We start from the raw sequence: 19,736 nt of genomic DNA on the forward strand, positions 1-19,736 counted from the left end.
GGTATAGACTTTAGGGGGGAGGTGTAGGTATAGACTTTAGGGGGGAGGAGTAGGTATAGACTTTAGGGGGGAGGAGTAGGTATAGACTTTAGGGGGGAGGAGTAGGTATAGACTTTAGGGGGAGGAGTAGGTATAGACTTTAGGGGGGAGGAGTAGATAGTAGTGGGGAGGAGTAGTATAGACTTTAGTGGGGAGGGAGTAGGTATAGACTTTAGTGGGGAGGAGTAGGTATAGACTTTAGGGGGGAGGAGTAGGTATAGACTTTAGGGGGGAGGAGTAGGAGTAGAGTAGGTATAGACTTTGGGGGGAGGAGTAGGTATAGACTTTAGGGGGGGAGGAGTAGGTATAGACTTTAGTGGGGAGGAGTAGGTATAGACTTTAGGGGGGAGGAGTAGGTATAGTGGGGAGGAGTAGGTACAGACTTTAGGGGGGAGGAGTAGGTATAGACTTTAGGGGGGGGAGTAGAGTAGGTATAGACTTTAGTGGGGAGGGTAGGTATAGACTTTAGTGGGGAGGAGTAGGTATAGACTTTAGTGGGGAGGAGTAGGTATAGACTTTAGGGGGGAGGAGTAGGTATAGTGGGGAGGAGTAGGTACAGACTTTAGGGGGAGGAGTAGGTATAGACTTTAGTGGGGAGGAGTAGGTATAGACTTTAGTGGGGAGGAGTAGGTATAGACTTTAGCGGGGAGGAGTAGGTATAGACTTTAGGGGGAGGAGTAGGTATAGACTTTAGGGGGGAGGAGTAGGTATAGACTTTAGGGGGAGGAGTAGGTATAGACTTTAGGGGGGAGGAGTAGGTATAGTGGGGAGGAGTAGGTATAGACTTTAGGGGGGAGGAGTAGGTATAGACTTTAGTGGGGAGGAGTAGGTATAGACTTTAGTGGGGAGGAGTAGGTATAGACTTTAGGAGGAGTAGGTATAGACTTTAGGGGGAGGAGTAGGTATAGACTTTAGGGGGGAGTAGGTATAGACTTTAGTGGGGAGGAGTAGGTATAGACTTTAGGGGGGAGGAGTAGGTATAGACTTTAGGGGGGAGGAGTAGGTATAGACTTTAGGGGGGAGGAGTAGGTATAGACTTTAGTGGGGAGGAGTAGGTATAGACTTTAGGGGGGAGGAGTAGGTATAGACTTTAGGGGGGAGGAGTAGGTATAGACTTTAGTGGGGAGGAGTAGGTATAGACTTTAGTGGGGAGGAGTAGGTATAGACTTTAGCGGGGAGGAGTAGGTATAGACTTTAGGGGGGAGGAGTAGGTATAGACTTTAGGGGGGAGGTGTAGGTATAGACTTTAGGGGGGAGGAGTAGGTATAGACTTTAGGGGGGAGGAGTAGGTATAGACTTTAGGGGGGAGGGTAGGTATAGACTTTAGGGGGGGTAGGTATAGACTTTAGGGGGGAGGAGTAGGTATAGTGGGGAGGAGTAAGTATAGACTTTAGTGGGGAGGAGTAGGTATAGACTTTAGTGGGGAGGAGTAGGTATAGACTTTAGGGGGGGAGGAGTAGGTATAGACTTTAGGGGGGAGGAGTAGGTATAGACTTTAGGGGGAGGAGTAGGTATAGACTTTAGTGGGGGAGGAGTAGGTATAGACTTTAGTGGGGGAGGTATAGGTATAGACTTTAGTGGGGGAGGAGACTGAGAGTGGGGAGGAGTAGGTACAGACTTTAGGGGGGGGTAGGTATAGGTAGATCCTTATAGGGGGGGAGTAGGTATAGACTTTAGTGGGAGGAGTAGGTATAGACTTTAGTGGGGAGGAGTAGGTATAGACTTTAGTGGGGAGGAGTAGGTATAGACTTTAGGGGGGGAGGAGTAGGTATAGTGGGGAGGAGTAGGTACAGACTTTAGGGGGGAGGAGTAGGTATAGACTTTAGTGGGGAGGAGTAGGTATAGACTTTAGTGGGGAGGAGTAGGTATAGACTTTAGCGGGAGGAGTAGGTATAGACTTTAGGGGGGAGGAGTAGGTATAGACTTTAGGGGGGAGGAGTAGGTATAGACTTTAGGGGGAGGAGTAGGTATAGACTTTAGGGGGGAGGAGTAGGTATAGTGGGGAGGTGGTAGGTATAGACTTTAGGGGGGGAGAGTAGGTAGACTTTAGTGGGGAGGAGTAGTATAGACTTTAGTGGGGGAGTAGGTATAGACTTAGGGGGAGGAGTAGGTATAGACTTTAGGGGGAGGAGTAGGTATAGACTTTAGGGGGAGTAGGTATAGACTTTAGTGGGGAGGAGTAGGTATAGACTTTAGGGGGGAGGAGTAGGTATAGACTTTAGGGGGGAGGAGTAGGTATAGACTTTAGGGGGGAGGAGTAGGTATAGACTTTAGTGGGGAGGAGTAGGTATAGACTTTAGGGGGGAGTAGGTATAGACTTTAGGGGGAGTAGTTAGACTTAGTAGAGTGGGAGTAGGTATAGACTTTAGTGGGGAGGAGTAGGTATAGACTTAGTGGGAGGAGTAGGTATAGACTTTAGCGGGGAGGAGTAGGTATAGACTTTAGGGGGGAGTAGGTATAGACTTTAGGGGGGAGGAGTAGGTATAGACTTTAGGGGGGAGGAGTAGGTATAGACTTTAGGGGGGAGGAGTAGGTATAGTGGGGAGGAGTAGGTATAGACTTTAGGGGGGGGTAGTAGGTATAGACTTTAGCGGGGAGGAGTAGGTACAGACTTTAGGGGGGGAGGAGTAGGTATAGACTTTAGCAGGGAGGAGTAGGTATAGACTTTAGGGGGGGAGGAGTAGGTATAGACTTTAGCAGGGAGGAGTAGGTATAGACTTTATAGATTATGAACTTCACTCATCTCAAAATATATTTGAATGTATAGATCGAATGAAGTCTTCTCTGAGTTGGGGTTAGACAGGATATTGTATGTGTTCGTCTGCCTCGGTGCATGATGGGTGCAATCATTTTTACATCTGGGCTCCCAAGTGGAGCAGCAGTCTAAGGCACTGCATCTCAGTGCAAGAGGTGTCACTGCAGTCCCTGGTTCGATTCCAGGCTGTATCACATCCGTCCGTGATTGGGAGTCCCATAGGGTGGTGTACAATTGGCCCAGCATCAAAAGGGTTTGGCTAGGGTAGGCCGTCATTGTAAATAAGAATTGGTTCTTAACGGACTTGCCTGGTTAATTAAAATGTTAGTTCGCCCAGTGCTACAGGTGGGAAGAAATTTCACTTTAGGACCAATGGAATGGTCTAAAGTATGCAAACTCCACCCACCCAGTGTACCAGACTACATTTTGATCATTTAGCAGATGCTCTTATCCAGAGCAACTTAATCAGCGCATTCAACTTAGGTAGTTAAGTCAACCACCAACCTGGACTCAGGGGTAGACGTAACATAGTAAAGGTAAATCCTGGACATTCCAATTAGTATGATGTTAAGTTTCATATGGTATGTATTAATTTGTGGATGTCCATCATCCATGTCATACAATATGTTAGGAATTGCAATTCATACTTACGCTTCTGCTAAACGTATTATAGGTTAGGAATTCAGATTTGTTGTGGCTAACGCTGACGTTAGCTAGGTGGCTAACGCTAACATTAGCTAAGTGGCTAATGTTTGTTAGGCTAGGGGTTAAGGTTAAAGTAGTTGCAAATGAGCTAAAATGCTAGTTGTCTGATGAGATTCGAAAGCACAAGCTTTGGGTTGCTAGACGTAAACGTTGCACGCCTACCCATCCACCATGACCAACCACCCAACTTTAGTTTTTACCTTAAGTAACCATTCCAAATGTAATAAATAGTAATTTGAGAGTACCAAATTGATGTTTACTTTGTTACGTCTAGTCTATGAAACCAGGCTGCAGCCACATTACAGTCATTGAAAGTAAAACTTTCCTCAATAAAGCAGCTATCTGCAAAACCATAGTAAGAAAATTGAAGTGGGAGTGTTCGTGTAACTGCATGTACAACAGTTAGGTGTTCGTTTTGATTCACCCAATGATATGGAATAACCCTACATCCTAGTCTAAAACAATGATATGGAATAACCCTACATCCTAGTCTAAAACAATGATATGGAATAACCCTACATTGAGGATCCTAGTCTAAAACAATCATCATTACATATTAGACACAATAACACAAGGTCTAATGATCCATTTCTCACCTGTGTGTGCAGCTCTGCTCTCCGTTCCTCAGATTAAGTGAGGGGTTGTGGCTCAACATATTTGCCGACTCCACACGCCTCCTACCTAGAATGAACCCGTCTGATCGGATTGCATAATGTTAACTTCCTAGTACAAAACGTGACAAACTGTACAATTATGAATCACCCACTCAGGTGACTTGGGGAGATGGACATACCTCAAATTAGTTGTTGTTGGTAAGCCCTTCTCGTGGACCTGCGTCATCACCCACATCTACAACTAACTGTCCTCTACCACACTAACTTAGAAAAAGGCACAACACAGTCACTCCCAAATATATCATTATTTAATGAATAAAAACACCTTTCTCTGCTTTGCTGAGGTCTTCAATGTGTCACCTATCCAAATGTAGAAAGACTAGACACTGGTAACATCTCTTCCCTTCTCTCTGGGACCTTGAGAACAACAAAACACCATCTCCGTTCCAAATGAAACCCTAATTCCCTACATAGTGCACTACTTTTGGCAAAGAACCTATATGATAGCCCTATGTGACCCTGGCCCAAACTAGTGCACAATGTAGGGAATAGGGTGCCATTCCAGATTTGAAGACACTGGTAAAGCCGTGATGAATATCCCTACAGCATGTTGATGTGTTCTAGCGGAAGCTAGAAGGGTAAAACCTGGAGTTCTTTACCATGAGCCATGGAGGCTTCTAGAAATGACTTGGCTCCCTCTGCAGGTTTGTAATGGGAACTACACAAAGAGCTGCATCAAGAGAGAGACACAGACCAACCCAACAGTATGGGAGGTCACATAGGGCTGAAGCTGTAACAAACTGTCACCAGGTGTATTTAAGACATTCCATCAGTCAACATCATCATCTTTTAATGTTTATTCAAGTTCACTCAATTTTAGTCGCAGTGACACAGTCACATCATTTATTTTTCTTCTTCTTAGTTTTGGGCGTTTCAGGATCTCCATGGAGAAAGGACGTGATATCGTCACCCCGTTTCCTCTTCCTGTTTGGCTTGTCACTAAGGTAACCGCTGGAGTCGCTCCCCTGCACCTCCACAGGACCTCTCCCACCCACTTCTCTCTCCTCATCCTCTTCGTTCTGTCGTTTCTCCTTCCTCTTCCTCTTTTCCTCAGAGTGGCCGTTAGTGCTGCTGTCCTCCGCTGTTCCGTTCACAGCGTCTCCGGGGGCTGGTACTGAAACCACCTCCTCTCTGTGTTTCTCCTTTTTCTTCTTCTTCTTCTTGGGTTTGACGGTGGCGTCGGGCGAATCCTGGTTGGGTTCTAGAACAGGTTCTGTGTCTGGTTCCTCCAGCTGTTCTGTGGGGTCATTAGGATCAGAACTCTCTCCAGCTGCCATCAGCTCCTGAACCCTGAGAGAACACAAAACACACAACTGTTTAGCCTCAGATAACACAGCTCTAACATATCCTCATACAGCTTGCCCCCCTGCCGCGCGAGGCCCATACAGCTTGCCCCCCTGCCGCGCGAGGCCCATACAGCTTGCCCCCCTGCCGCGCGAGGCCCATACAGCTTGCCCCCCTGCCGCGCGAGGCCCATACAGCTTGCCCCCCTGCCGTGCGAGGCCCATACAGCTTGCCCCCCATGCCGTGCGAGGCACAGAATCACTGACCTTGATCACTCGATCCAGCAACTGGGATGCAAAGTGATTTGTAGATCAGTGATTCTGCACAGTCCGACTGCAATGTAATCCATCTCAGACACACTGTAACCTACCGTGTCCTGCCAAGTCTTCCTCTGATCAGCAGTACTCCGACTGTGTCTGCGTCTAGCTGACAGACCTCAAACTCCAGCTCCGCCCCTATACTGGGTCCTGCCTCCTTCCAGGTCTCCATGGTGACGTGGGCTGGCTTCGGAATGCTGGCGTTGAAACAGCCATGGACCAGACAGCCCACGTGACTCACACCAAGCTTATTAACTGTACCCTGGAGAAGGGGGGTACAGTTAGATTACCATGGTAACTAGCTACAACACATCAACACTGTGCAGTTGTCTGTAAGAATCACATCGGTTCTGTATGGGTTAGTCACAAACAGTTAACATAGCTTGCCTCTCACCAGTAGTTTCTGTCCTCTCTGGGGTTGGAAGATGACAAAGTTGGCTTGTATGTCGAGGTGAATGTATCCGTTATCGTCGTAGATGTCTCCATGCTGTCCCAGCAAACTGACCTCATCATAGGCAAGAGGCACACCTTTCAGACTGCACAGGGAACACAGGTCGACAGGGTCATATTCATTAATGCACACCACAGCAAAACGTTTTGCAACAGGAAACTTAAAACATTTCAAGGTAGGTCCCTCCCGTTCCAGACAGTTTCCTTCTGTTTGGTTCCTAGAGAATACGACCCGGGAGTGTTATCGTCAGCAGAGAACACGCCAGATACACAGATGACTATGTGCAGGCCAGAAGATCAATGTAAACATATTTCAGGTGGTTCCTGGGATGTTTAATACAAGTTCAGAGCATTGTAAAGATCTGATATTCTGCACAAGCCTGCACGCTATAGAGGGCTGGCAGTTGACCTAACGACACCTCCTGGCGGCCATGTTGGAAGACCACCACATGAATTATTCTGACAACAGCCGAGTGGCTACCCCCAACTGCATGATAACAGTGCCTAAAACTACTTGATTCAGTATTTGGCTGCTCTAACAAGGCAGGAAAGAAAACAGTTAAAAAATGTAAAAATTAATTACAGATTCCCACAATCATAAAACACTGTCGGTGACACCAAGACTCAAGAACTGTCAGAAAAGCAAAGAAAACTTTTTACCCGTCAAGACCTGAACCCAGACAGCTGTCAGTAACTGGTCTGCTACGATCATTTAATCACTGGTAAATCACGTCTGATCGATTTCGAGTTTAGTTTAGCTGTTGTGCTAACAACAACACTAAATTAGCTAGCTAGATAGCTTGTAGTCCAGCAAATAGCATGTGTCGTGTGAGTTTAATATTTTTGGGGAAGCTATTTTTCACCATAACAAAAGATTGCATGCCTCTATCATCATAAGACTACTATTCCTAATGTGATGAGTAGATTGGATAGTCATAATTTAGGCTATGAATAAGCGTGTAGTGGCATAGGTTTATAGGCTATGTCAGAGACATTTCATATGCGAGGGAAAAATGTGGCCTTCTGATAAACACTTCTACTAAACTTTATGACTGGAGAAATTAGCAGAATCTTTTTAATACGATGGGCGTCTAGGCCAGATCAGATCAGTAAAAAAAAATACCTGGTCTTGAATGCAACCATGTAATCTAGGCCTTTGAATAAGGGCTCCTAGCTAAAAGGGATCTAGCTTGTATCAAATTGTCAAAAGTATTTTTTATTTTAGCTAATGCTAACCCTTTTCCTAACCGTAACCTAATTCTCCTAGTCTGCTACGAAATGTAAAACATGACGTTAATTTGACAACAGCTGTATCCCTTATAGCCATGACTATGAAAAGGGGGAGACTATACAATATTACATCCATATAGCCTGGAGGACCTTACTGCCCCCCTACAAAATCTGGTATAATGATTAGCCTCTTACAAATGATCACACGATCCCGTGTGGCTCAGTCGGTAGAGCATGGTGTCTATCGGTAGAGCATGGTGTCTATCGGTAGAGCATGGTGTCTATCGGTAGAGCATGGTGTTTGCAACACCAGGGTTGTGGGTTCATTTCCCACGGGGGACCAGTAAAGGGGGAAAAAAATGTATGTAATGTATGCATTCACTACTGTAAGTCGCTCTGGATAAGAGCGTCTGCTAAATGACTAAAATGTAAACGTAAATCTAGTGTTATTGTTTTTAAACGGAGAACCGAACAATATATGTAAAACAGTGTGTGAGTTAAGCTATTCTCTGCTTCAGATGCACAATGTCAACTGCAAATTCCCACAAGGCTAATGCCATCATACTGTATCATACTGCTAGTGGTTCCCAACTCCGGTCCTCCAGTACCCCCCCCCCCAAAGGTAGTTTTATTGTAGCCCCGAACAAACACACCGGATTCAACTTGTCAACTAATCATCAGGCCCTCAATGAGTGGAATCAGGTGTGCTTGTCCGGGGCTACAATACAAATGTGTGCTGTTGGGGTTAGTCAAGGCATGGCGTTGCAAGCCATTATTAACTGCAAAATGATTTCACGCAGCTGTTATCCATAAAAAATGTTTTAAAAAAAGGACAATCAAAACTAATTGATCAAACTAATTGGAGCTTATGACTGAACAAAAAAGGTCATTTCCATTTGCGAATACAACACAGAAACACAGACAACTTAGAGATTCCCTTCCTCTCTCTATTGCAGGATTGTGATCTGTGATTCATCAACATCAACACTAGTTCAACATCAAAAAATTGTTAAGTTAACAATTAAAACAAGTTTAAACACTTAACCTCAAATAATCATCACTTACATATAATTTCAAAGTGTACTATTAAGCTAAATCATATGTAAAAGTTTGACATTTTAGTAACAACTAGGCTGTTATTATTATTATTATTATATATTTTTTTTAAGTAAAAAAGTAAATAACAGGACTGGAGTAGGCTAGTGGTTAGAGCGTTGGGCCAGTAACTGAAAGGTTGCTGGTTTGAATCCCAGAGCCGACAAGGCTCTGTGGATGTGCCTTTGAGCAAGGTACTTAACTCTAATTGCTCCTGTAAGTCGCTCTGGATAAGAGCGTCTGCTAAATGACTCAAATGTAGGTGGCCAACCTCGCTCCACTGGTCTCCGATCTACTGGGTGAGCAGACTTCTGTTCCAGCCCAGCAACAGCAAACTTGATTATTAACTTATAAGGTTTGATACATTGAATCAGGTGTGTTAGTGCAGGGCTGGAACAGTAGCCTGCACAGCCAGCAGGGTTGGGTCTGTCCCAGTCGCAATAGGTTTATACATTGTGTGAATTTTAAAACTGTATTTTTGTTCATAAAATTTACAATCATAGGTACACATATAATCCAGGGTTCGCCCGATGGGACTCCCGATCACGGCTGGTTGTGATACAGCCCAGGATCGAACCAGGGTCTGTAGTGACGCCTCTTGCGCTGCAGTGCCTTAGCCCGCTCGGAGTCCAAAAGGTATCGGAACCCACCCAATGTTAGTAGTGTTTTACATCAAATCACATGTTATTGGTCCATACACATGGTTAGCAGGTGTTATTGGTCCATACACATGGTTAGCAGGTGTTATTGGTCCATACACATGGTTAGCAGATGTTATTGGTCCATACACATGGTTAGCAGATGTTAATGGTCCATACACATGGTTAGCAGATGTTATTGGTCCATACACATGGTTAGCAGATGTTATTGGTCCATACACATGGTTAGCAGATGTTATTGGTCCATACACATGGTTAGCAGATGTTAATGGTCCATACACATGGTTAGCAGATGTTAATGGTCCATACACATGGTTAGCAGATGTTATTGGTCCATACACATGGTTAGCAGGTGTCATTGGTCCATACACATGGTTAGCAGGTGTCAATGGTCCATACACATGGTTAGCAGATGTTAATGGTCCATACACATGGTTAGCAGATGTTATTGGTCCATACACATGGTTAGCAGATGTTAATGGTCCATACACATGGTTAGCAGATGTTAATGGTCCATACACATGGTTAGCAGGTGTTAATGGTCCATACACATGGTTAGCAGGTGTTAATGGTCCATACACATGGTTAGCAGATGTTATTGGTCCATACACATGGTTAGCAGGTGTCATTGGTCCATACACATGGTTAGCAGGTGTTAATGGTCCATACACATGGTTAGCAGGTGTTAATGGTCCATACACATGGTTAGCAGATGTTATTGGTCCATACACATGGTTAGCAGGTGTTAATGGTCCATACACATGGTTAGCAGGTGTTAATGGTCCATACACATGGTTAGCAGGTGTTATTGGTCCATACACATGGTTAGCAGGTGTTAATGGTCCATACACATGGTTAGCAGATGTTATTGGTCCATACACATGGTTAGCAGATGTTAATGGTCCATACACATGGTTAGCAGATGTTATTGGTCCATACACATGGTTAGCAGGTGTCATTGGTCCCATACACATGGTTAGCAGGTGTCATTGGTCCCATACACATGGTTAGCAGGTGTCATTGGTCCCATACACATGGTTAGCAGGTGTCATTGGCCCCATACACATGGTTAGCAGGTGTCATTGGTCCCATACACATGGTTAGCAGGTGTCATTGGTCCATACACATGGTTAGCAGGTGTCATTGGTCCATACACATGGTTAGCAGGTGTCATTGGTCCATACACATGGTTAGCAGGTGTCATTGGTCCATACACATGGTTAGCAGGTGTCATTGGTCCATACACATGGTTAGCAGGTGTCATTGGTCCATACACATGGTTAGCAGGTGTTAATGCAAGTGTAGTGAAATGCTTGTGCTTCTAGTTCCGACCGTGCAGTAATATCTAACAAGTCATCTAACAATTTCACAACAACTACCTTATACACACAAGTATAAAGGAATGAATACGAATATGTACATACAAATATATAAATGAGTGATGGCTGAACGGCATAGGTGTAACCGATGTGAAATGGCTAGTTAGTTAGTGGTGGTGCGAGCTAATAGCGTTTCAATCAGTGACGTCACTCGCTCTGAGACTTGAAGTAGGGTTTCCCCTTGCGTTGCAAGGGCCGTGGCTTTTGTGGCGCGATGGGTAACGATGCTTCGTGGGGTGTCAGTTGTTGATGTGTGCAAGGGTCCCTGGTTCGAGCCCGGGTTGGGGCGAAGAGAGGGACGGAACCTACACTGTTACATAGGCAAGATGAAGTAGATGGTATAGAGTACAGTATATACATATGAGGTAAGTAAACATTATATAAAGTGGCTAGTGATACATTTTTTTCATTATTAAAGTGGCTAGAGATGAGTCAGTATGTTGGTAGCAGCCACTCAATGTTAGTGATGGCTGTTTAACAGTCTGATGGCCTTTAGATTGAAAAACAGCTTCTGTCTCTCGTTCTCAGCTTTGATGCACCTGTACTGACCTCGCCTTCTGGATGGTAGCGGGGTGAACAGGCAGTGGCTCGGGTGGTTGCTGTCCTTGATCTTTTTGGCCTTCCTGTGACATCGGGTGGTGTAGGTGTCCTGGAGAGCAGGTAGTTTGCCCCCGGTGATGCGTTGTGCAGACCTCACTACCCTCTGGAGAGCCTTCCGGTTATGGGCGGAGCAGTTGCCGTACCAGGCGGTGATACAGCCCGACAGGATGCTCTCAATTGTGCATCTGTAAAAGTTTGTGAGTGTTTTTGGTGACAAGACAAATTTCTTCAGCCTCCTGAGGTTGAAGTGGTGCTGTTGCGCCTTCTTCACCACGCTGTCTGTGTGGGTGGACCATTTCAGTTTGTCCGTGATGTGTACGCCGAGGAACTTAAAACTCTCTACCCTCTCCACTACTGTCCCGTCGATGTGGATGGGGGGTGCTCCCTCTGCTGTTTCCTGAAGTCCACGATCATCTCCTTTGTTTTGTTGACGTTGAGTGTGAGGTTATTTTCCTGACACCACACTCCGAGGGCACTCACCTCCTCCCTGTAGGCCATCTTGTCGTTGTTGGTAATCAAGCCTACCACTGTAGTGTCGTCTGCAAACTTGATGATTGAGTTGGAGGCGTGCATGGCCACGCAGTCGTGGGTGAACAGGGAGTACAGGAGAGAGGGCTGAGAACACACCCTTGTGGGGCCCCTGTGTTGAGGATCAGCGGGGTGGAGATGTTACCTACTCTCACCACCTGGGGGCGGCCCGTCAGAAAGTCCAGGACCCAGTTGCACAGGGCGGGGTCGAGACCCAGGGTCTCGAGCTTAATGACGAGTTTGGAGGGTACTATGGTGTTAAATGCTGAGCTGTAGTCGATGAACAGCATTCTTACATAGGTGTTCCTCTTGTCCAGGTGGGTTAGGGCAGTGTGCAGTGCGATTGCGTCGTCTGTGGACCTATTGGGGCGGTAAGCAAATTGGAGTGGGTCTCTAGGGTGTCAGGTAGCGTGGAGGTGATATGGTCCTTGACTAGTCTCTCAAAGCACTTCATGATGACGGAAATGAGTGCTACATGGCGATAGTCATTTAGCTCAGTTACCTTAGCTTTCTTCGGAACAGGAACAATGGTGGCCCACTTGAAGCATGTGGGAACAGCAGACTAAGATAGGGATTGATTGAATATGTCCGTAAACACACCAGCCAGCTGGTCTGCGCATGCTCTGAGGACGCGGATGGGATCTGGACCTGCAGCCTTGCGAGGGTTGACACATTTCAACGTTTTACTCACGTTGGCTGCAGTGAAAGAGAGCCCGCAGGTTTTGGTAGCGGGCCATGACCATCAAAGTCTTTTGAGACACTGTTCTCGATATCAGGCATGCAACAGCAAATATATTCTAAATAGTAACTATTTCGAGATGATATGGATTTCAACTGCAAAGTAGGAAGTCTGCTAGGTAGCTCTGGTCCAGGGCGTTGTTCAACTACGCTCTCACTAACGAGTTGTTTAGTGACTAGCTTCAATATAACTAACTACTTTCTTAACAAAGTGGAGAGAGTTAGAGTAGCCAAAATGTTTCTGTATGCGCAAACTGTCATTTATCCAAAGTACGAAATAAAGTACTTTTTTACCGCCAGACTACCTCTGGTGCGCATGCGTCGGGTCTACATGCGTATTACAACATGTATAAACTAGCAGCACATCGCTGGTTACTAACCACTTCGTGAGTTAACTAACTAGCATATTCAACCCATAGCTTACCTTTCTGAGTATCTTAGCAGTTCGGTGTTCAGTTCCTCTTGGATCCCTGTCCGTTTCTTCTTCAGGTACATGGGCGACAGGGCAATATGTCTCCTGTGCGTGTCCATGACCAGACACGAGTACGGCGTTGACACCAGCTTACATGCGTCAGCGAACGACGGGATCAGACTTGGAAACGCGCCTGGGTCTCCGCCGCCTGCCGCATAAGGTCCGTTTGCTGTCGGATTGGTTAAAATTGAGACTTCGGTGGACATTTTTGCGTGTTTCGAGTCGTCTTCTATCTGCTCCAAGTTCGCCATGCTTCTGGAGACAGCAGGAAGGAAGTCGACGAGGGAAGACTTCCGTAGTGAAGAGGGTCCGCGAGTTTAGACAGTCGGTGTTTTTGTTATGTCGTCTCCTAGCGGAGAGGAGTAGTCGAAAACTAAACCTGCACACATTCCACCCCACATTCACTGACTCCCTTCTCTACGTAGGGGTTTGGGTTAGACAGATACAGCTCTTCATTGATTGTGTACCATGATTGAAATACATTCAAGAAACTCGAACATAATAGTGGGTTATGATGCCGTTTTTCCACTAGAATCATTATACAGGAAGTTAGAGGAGTAGTGGTGGAGTTATAGGAGTAGTGGTGGAGTTAAAGGAGTAGTGGTGGAGTTATAGGAGTAGTGGTGAAGTTAGAGGAGTAGTGGTGGAGTTATAGGAGTAGTGGTGGAGTTAGAGGAGTAGTGGTGGAGTTAGAGGAGTAGTGGTGGAGTTATAGGAGTAGTGGTGGAGTTAGAGGAGTAGTGGTGGAGTTATAGGAGTAGTGGTGGAGTTATAGGAGTAGTGGTGGAGTTATAGGAGTAGTGGTGGAGTTAAAGGAGTAGTGGTGGAGTTAGAGGAGTAGTGGTGGAGTTAGAGGAGTAGTGGTGGAGTTATAGGAGTAGTGGTGGAGTTAGAGGAGTAGTGGTGGAGTTATAGGAGTAGTGGTGGAGTTAGAGGAGTAGTGGTGGAGTTAAAGGAGTAGTGGTGAAGTTAAGGGAGTAGTGGTGGAGTTAGAGGAGTAGTGGTGGAGTTAGAGGAGTAGTGGTGGAGTTAGAGGAGTAGTGGTGGAGTTATAGGAGTAGTGGTGGAGTTAGAGGAGTAGTGGTGAAGTTAGAGGAGTAGTGGTGGAGTTAGAGGAGTAGTGGTGGAGTTAGAGGAGTAGTGGTGGAGTTATAGGAGTAGTGGTGGAGTTATAGGAGTAGTGGTGGAGTTATAGGAGTAGTGGTGGAGTTAGAGGAGTAGTGGTGGAGTTAAAGGAGTAGTGGTGGAGTTATAGGAGTAGTGGTGGAGTTATAGGAGTAGTGGTGGAGTTAGAGGAGTAGTGGTGGAGTTATAGGAGTAGTGGTGGAGTTAGAGGAGTAGTGGTGGAGTTAAAGGAGTAGTGGTGAAGTTAAGGGAGTAGTGGTGGAGTTAGAGGAGTAGTGGTGGAGTTAGAGGAGTAGTGGTGGAGTTAGAGGAGTAGTGGTGGAGTTAGAGGAGTAGTGGTGGAGTTAGAGGAGTAGTGGTGGAGTTAGAGGAGTAGTGGTGGAGTTATAGGAGTAGTGGTGGAGTTAGAGGAGTAGTGGTGGAGTTATAGGAGTAGTGGTGGAGTTAAAGGAGTAGTGGTGAAGTTAGAGGAGTAGTGGTGGAGTTAGAGGAGTAGTGGTGGAGTTAAAGGAGTAGTGGTGGAGTTATAGGAGTAGTGGTGGAGTTAGAGGAATAGTGGTGGAGTTATAGGAGTAGTGGTGGAGTTAGAGGAGTAGTGGTGGAGTTATAGGAGTAGTGGTGGAGTTAGAGGAGTAGTGGTGGAGTTATAGGAGTAGTGGTGGAGTTAGAGGAATAGTGGTGGAGTTATAGGAGTAGTGGTGGAGTTATAGGAGTAGTGGTGGAGTTAGAGGAGTAGTGGTGGAGTTAGAGGAGTAGTGGTGGAGTTATAGGAGTAGTGGTGAAGTTAGAGGAGTAGTGGTGGAGTTATAGGAGTAGTGGTGGAGTTAGAGGAGTAGTGGTGGAGTTATAGGAGTAGTGGTGGAGTTAGAGGAGTAGTGGTGGAGTTATAGGAGTAGTGGTGGAGTTAGAGGAGTAGTGGTGGAGTTAGAGGAGTAGTGGTGGAGTTATAGGAGTAGTGGTGAAGTTAGAGGAGTAGTGGTGGAGTTAAAGGAGTAGTGGTGGAGTTAGAGGAGTAGTGGTGGAGTTATAGGAGTAGTGGTGAAGTTAGAGGAGTAGTGGTGGAGTTAAAGGAGTAGTGGTGGAGTTATAGGAGTAGTGGTGGAGTTAGAGGAGTAGTGGTGGAGTTAAAGGAGTAGTGGTGGAGTTATAGGAGTAGTGGTGGAGTTATAGGAGTAGTGGTGGAGTTAGAGGAGTAGTGGTGGAGTTAGAGGAGTAGTGGTGGAGTTAGAGGAGTAGTGGTGGAGTTAGAGGAGTAGTGGTGAAGTTAGAGGAGTAGTGGTGGAGTTAGAGGAGTAGTGGTGGAGTTATAGGAGTAGTGGTGGAGTTATAGGAGTAGTGGTGGAGTTAGAGGAGTAGTGGTGGAGTTAGAGGAGTAGTGGTGGAGTTAGAGGAGTAGTGGGGGAGTTAGAGGAGTAGTGGTGGAGTTATAGGAGTAGTGGTGAAGTTAGAGGAGTAGTGGTGGAGTTAGAGGAGTAGTGGTGGAGTTATAGGAGTAGTGGTGGAGTTAGAGGAGTAGTGGTGGAGTTATAGGAGTAGTGGTGAAGTTAGAGGAGTAGTGGTGGAGTTAAAGGAGTAGTGGTGGAGTTAGAGGAGTAGTGGTGGAGTTATAGGAGTAGTGGTGAAGTTAGAGGAGTAGTGGTGGAGTTAAAGGAGTAGTGGTGGAGTTATAGGAGTAGTGGTGAAGTTAGAGGAGTAGTGGTGGAGTTAGAGGAGTAGTGGTGGAGTTATAGGAGTAGTGGTGGAGTTAAAGGAGTAGTGGTGAAGTTAGAGGAGTAGTGGTGGAGTTAGAGGAGTAGTGGTGGAGTTAGAGGAGTAGTGGTGAAGTTATAGGAGTAGTGGTGGAGTTATAGGAGTAGTGGTGGAGTTAAAGGAGTAGTGGTGGAGTTAGAGGAGTAGTGGTGAAGTTATAGGAGTAGTGGTGGAGTTATAGGAGTAGTGGTGGAGTTAGAGGAGTAGTGGTGGAGTTATAGGAGTAGTGGTGGAGTTAAAGGAGTAGTGGTGGAGTTAAAGGAGTAGTGGGGGAGTTAAAGGAGTAGTGGTGGAGTTAGAGGAGTAGTGGTGGAGTTAAAGGAGTAGTGGTGGAGTTAGAGGAGTAGTGGTGGAGTTAGAGGAGTAGTGGTGGAGTTAAAGGAGTAGTGGTGGAGTTATAGGAGTAGTGGTGGAGTTAAAGGAGTAGTGGTGGAGTTAGAGGAGTAGTGGTGGAGTTAAAGGAGTAGTGGTGGAGTTAGAGGAGTAGTGGTGGAGTTAAAGGAGTAGTGGTGGAGTTAGAGGAGTAGTGGTGGAGTTATAGGAGTAGTGGTGGAGTTAGAGGAGTAGTGGTGGAGTTAAAGGAGTAGTGGTGGAGTTAAAGGAGTAGTGGTGGAGTTAAAGGAGTAGTGGTGGAGTTATAGGAGTAGTGGTGGAGTTAAAGGAGTAGTGGTGGAGTTATAGGAGTAGTGGTGGAGTTAGAGGAGTAGTGGTGGAGTTAAAGGAGTAGTGGTGGAGTTAGAGGAGTAGTGATGAAGTTAAAGGAGTAGTGGTGAAGTTAAAGGAGTAGTGGTGGAGTTATAGGAGTAGTGGTGGAGTTAAAGGAGTAGTGGTGTGTTACCTTGTGCTGTTGGATGTACAGGCGTTCTCTCTGTGTAGTGTCAGTTTCATTTGAACCGTTAGATGGCAACATCCTGTATGGGATATGGCTCCGGCTTGGCTTTTTATCAAACATCCAGGGTTTAGTAACTCAGTTACATGTAATCTGATTACAAACAAACCTAATCAGTTACATTACCAGCAAAAATATTCTAATCAGATTACAGATTACAGAACCTTTTAAAAAACTTGATGATTACTTCTTGGATTACATTTAAATTCAGAAAGGGTGTTTGCGAGAAGAAAAAAAAACATTGACACCTTTCTGTTTTCTCAATTATATTCAATTCAGCATTGAAAAAAGGCGCAAGTTTACATTTTTTCCACCTGAGCGAGACTGACCACAAGTCAGAGACCACTATGATGACACACCAAATGCATTTCATGGATAATTTTTGTCTTCTAATGCCAGATAAGGGGAAAGTAATCAGATTTACGTTACTGAGTTTGGGTAATCCCAAAATTACATTACTGATTACAATTTTGGTCAAGTAACAGATTATATTTACAAAGTAACCTACCCAACCCTGCAAACATCAGTAGTCTACTGTATATTCACTCGCTCTGGATAAGACCATCAGCTAAATTACTAAAATGTTGATTCAAACATACAATAATTGTTATTTCAGAAGATAATGAAAGATATTTACAACATTACAACATTTTAAATGCATTTAGAAATGGACCTATTCTTCGTTGAAAACATCAATCAATAAATTGTTATTTCAGAATCCAGGAGAAAATAATCTGTATAACTTTGTATGAGTTTGTTGATACAAAGACTGGTACTTCATGTGTTGCCAATCCCCATGGAGAAAAATAGAGTGTAGAGGCCACAGGAGGCTGCTGAGGGGAGGACGGCTCATAATACTGGCTGGAACAGAGAAAATGGAATCAAACACGTTTGATGTATTTGATACCATTCCACTAATTCCACTCCAGCCATTACCACAAACCTTTCCTCCCCAATTAAGGTGCCACCAACCTCCTGTGGTAGAGGTCACGTGGAGCATTCTGACAGTCTCTATGTCTGTGTGTGAAGTCTAGAACAGACCAAAACGAGGGTATAGTTGTCCATGGATGGGTTTTTGATCTATTATCTGCCCTGTATGTCCCCTATAAGGCTTATGGATTATTGGAATCAAGCACACAGAAACAGGCCTGCGTATCTCCCACCATAGAGATACACAGTACAGAACGTGTTCTAAATCTTTGTGGATGTCTCTAACGTTCGTCGTTACGAGGTGTTCCATCAGTCCTGCTCTCTCCAGTAGACCACAGCCCAGTTGTAGCGTGTTGAACCACCCCAACCAGTATGGATTCTCTTGGATAATCTGTGGATAAATCAAATATGGATTAGTTACCATGTTGTCTGATATTATGATCACATTTAAATCATGTTAATAAATATACCATACCATAACCATACCATAACCATAACCACCACCATAACCTACCCTGTTTGGCTGTGCTCCTGCAGTGGAGGGAGCACCACCATAACCTACCCTGTTTGGCTGTGCCCCTGCAGTGGAGGGAGCACTACCATAACCTACCCTGTTTGGCTGTGCTCCTGCAGTGGAGAGAGCACTACCATAACCTACCCTGTTTGGCTGTGCTCCTGCAGTGGAGAGAGCACTACCATAACCTACCCTGTTTGGCTGTGCTCCAGCAGTGGAGGGAGCACCACCATAACCTACCCTGTTTGGCTGTGCCCCTGCAGTGGAGGGAGCACTACCATAACCTACCCTGTTTGGCTGTGCTCCTGCAGTGGAGAGAGCACTACCATAACCTACCCTGTTTGGCTGTGCTCCTGCAGTGGAGAGAGCACTACCATAACCTACCCTGTTTGGCTGTGCTCCAGCAGTGGAGGGAGCACTGCCATAACCTACCCTGTTTGGCTGTGCTCCTGCAGTGGAGGGAGCACTACCATAACCTACCCTGTTTGGCTGTGCTCCTGCAGTGGAGGGAGCACTGCCATAACCTACCCTGTTTGGCTGTGCTCCTGCAGTGGAGGGAGCACTACCATAACCTACCCTGTTTGGCTGGAGCACTATCATAACCTACCCTGTTTGGCTGTGCTCCTGCAGTGGAGGGAGCATTAGCATGATGTAGCAGACCCCGACCATGCTTCCTCCTCCATCCTACACACTGAGAAGACATAGCTCAGACGCTCATGGGCCACGTAACCACAGCTGGCTGCTCCTGACACATGCGCCTCGTCCAAATCCAGGCCCATAGCCTCGCCCTGCAGCACGTGGTGGAGGAAATCTAGAATAAGAATAATCTTCATTATTCTCATCACTTTCATCATCTTTTTTGTTGTTGATTGGCACCTTTTGTAATGACATTACAGCCCAAAGTGCTTAACGGATTGGCACCTCAAATGTATAATTGGTTAATTGGTTGCTTAAATGATTATAATAACAGAAAGTAGCCTACCTATGTACCGCGTGGCCAGTTTGAGCGTCTGGATCTTGCTGAGTTTGTCTGAGGGCAGCGTGGGGATGATCTGTCGTAGCGAGGCGAAGGCCTGGTTGAGTGACTGGGTCCTCTGCCGTTCCCGTACATTAGCCATGACACGCTGATTCTGCGTGTCCTCCAGAGACCTGGGTAGGCTGCTCACACTGCTGACGTCACTCCAGTCACTTCCTCTCCTCTTCCCCCTCTTCTTCCCCGGGCTTTGGATATTCCGGTTCCCCTCATCATCTTCATCCTGCTCCCTCGGTCTCCTTCGGCTTGCCCACTGTTTTCTGGTGCCTCTACGTGGCCTCCGTTGTTGGTCGATCTCTTCCTCACTGTTCCCAGCGCTGTCTACCGGAGACCGAGACCCCCCCGGGGAACACATTATGTCCCCAAACATAACCTGATCCCTTAAACCCTGACCGATGACCTAAACCCCTGACCCGGGTCACAGCATCCTGGAAACCTGGTGGATCCTGTCCCTTTAAGACAGGAGTTAAGATCCGTATTTCTCTATCTTTTTCTCCCTCTTTCCCTCTCCCTCTCCCTCTCCCTCTGTCTCCCTCTCTCTCCCACACTCTTTTGTCCCTTTCAGAGAGGA

The 19,736-nt window shown here is 45.9% G+C and overlaps 2 protein-coding genes across 2 annotated transcripts; both read right to left on the minus strand.

The window, feature by feature from the left end:
* Positions 1 to 4,403: 4,403 nt before the first annotated feature.
* Positions 4,404 to 13,203, minus strand: polr1f (RNA polymerase I subunit F). Its single transcript, XM_029743932.1, has 4 exons — positions 12,878 to 13,203; positions 6,169 to 6,310; positions 5,828 to 6,036; positions 4,404 to 5,463 (listed from the first exon to the last, which is right to left on the minus strand). The coding sequence occupies exons 1-4, from the start codon at positions 13,174 to 13,176 to the stop codon at positions 5,013 to 5,015; spliced, it is 1,101 nt and encodes a 366-aa protein (XP_029599792.1). The 5' UTR covers positions 13,177 to 13,203; the 3' UTR covers positions 4,404 to 5,012.
* A 5,437-nt stretch (positions 13,204 to 18,640) lies between these two features.
* On the minus strand, positions 18,641 to 19,535 carry LOC115182308 (twist-related protein-like). The gene is made up of 3 exons (XM_029743933.1): positions 19,115 to 19,535; positions 18,736 to 18,943; positions 18,641 to 18,704 (listed from the first exon to the last, which is right to left on the minus strand). The coding sequence occupies exons 1-2, from the start codon at positions 19,533 to 19,535 to the stop codon at positions 18,774 to 18,776; spliced, it is 591 nt and encodes a 196-aa protein (XP_029599793.1). The 3' UTR covers positions 18,641 to 18,704; positions 18,736 to 18,773.
* Between the last annotated feature and the right edge of the window lie 201 nt (positions 19,536 to 19,736).

The sequence above is a fragment of the Salmo trutta genome, unplaced genomic scaffold (genome assembly GCF_901001165.1).
Source record: "Salmo trutta unplaced genomic scaffold, fSalTru1.1, whole genome shotgun sequence".
In the NCBI taxonomy this organism is placed as follows: Eukaryota; Metazoa; Chordata; class Actinopteri; order Salmoniformes; family Salmonidae; genus Salmo; species Salmo trutta.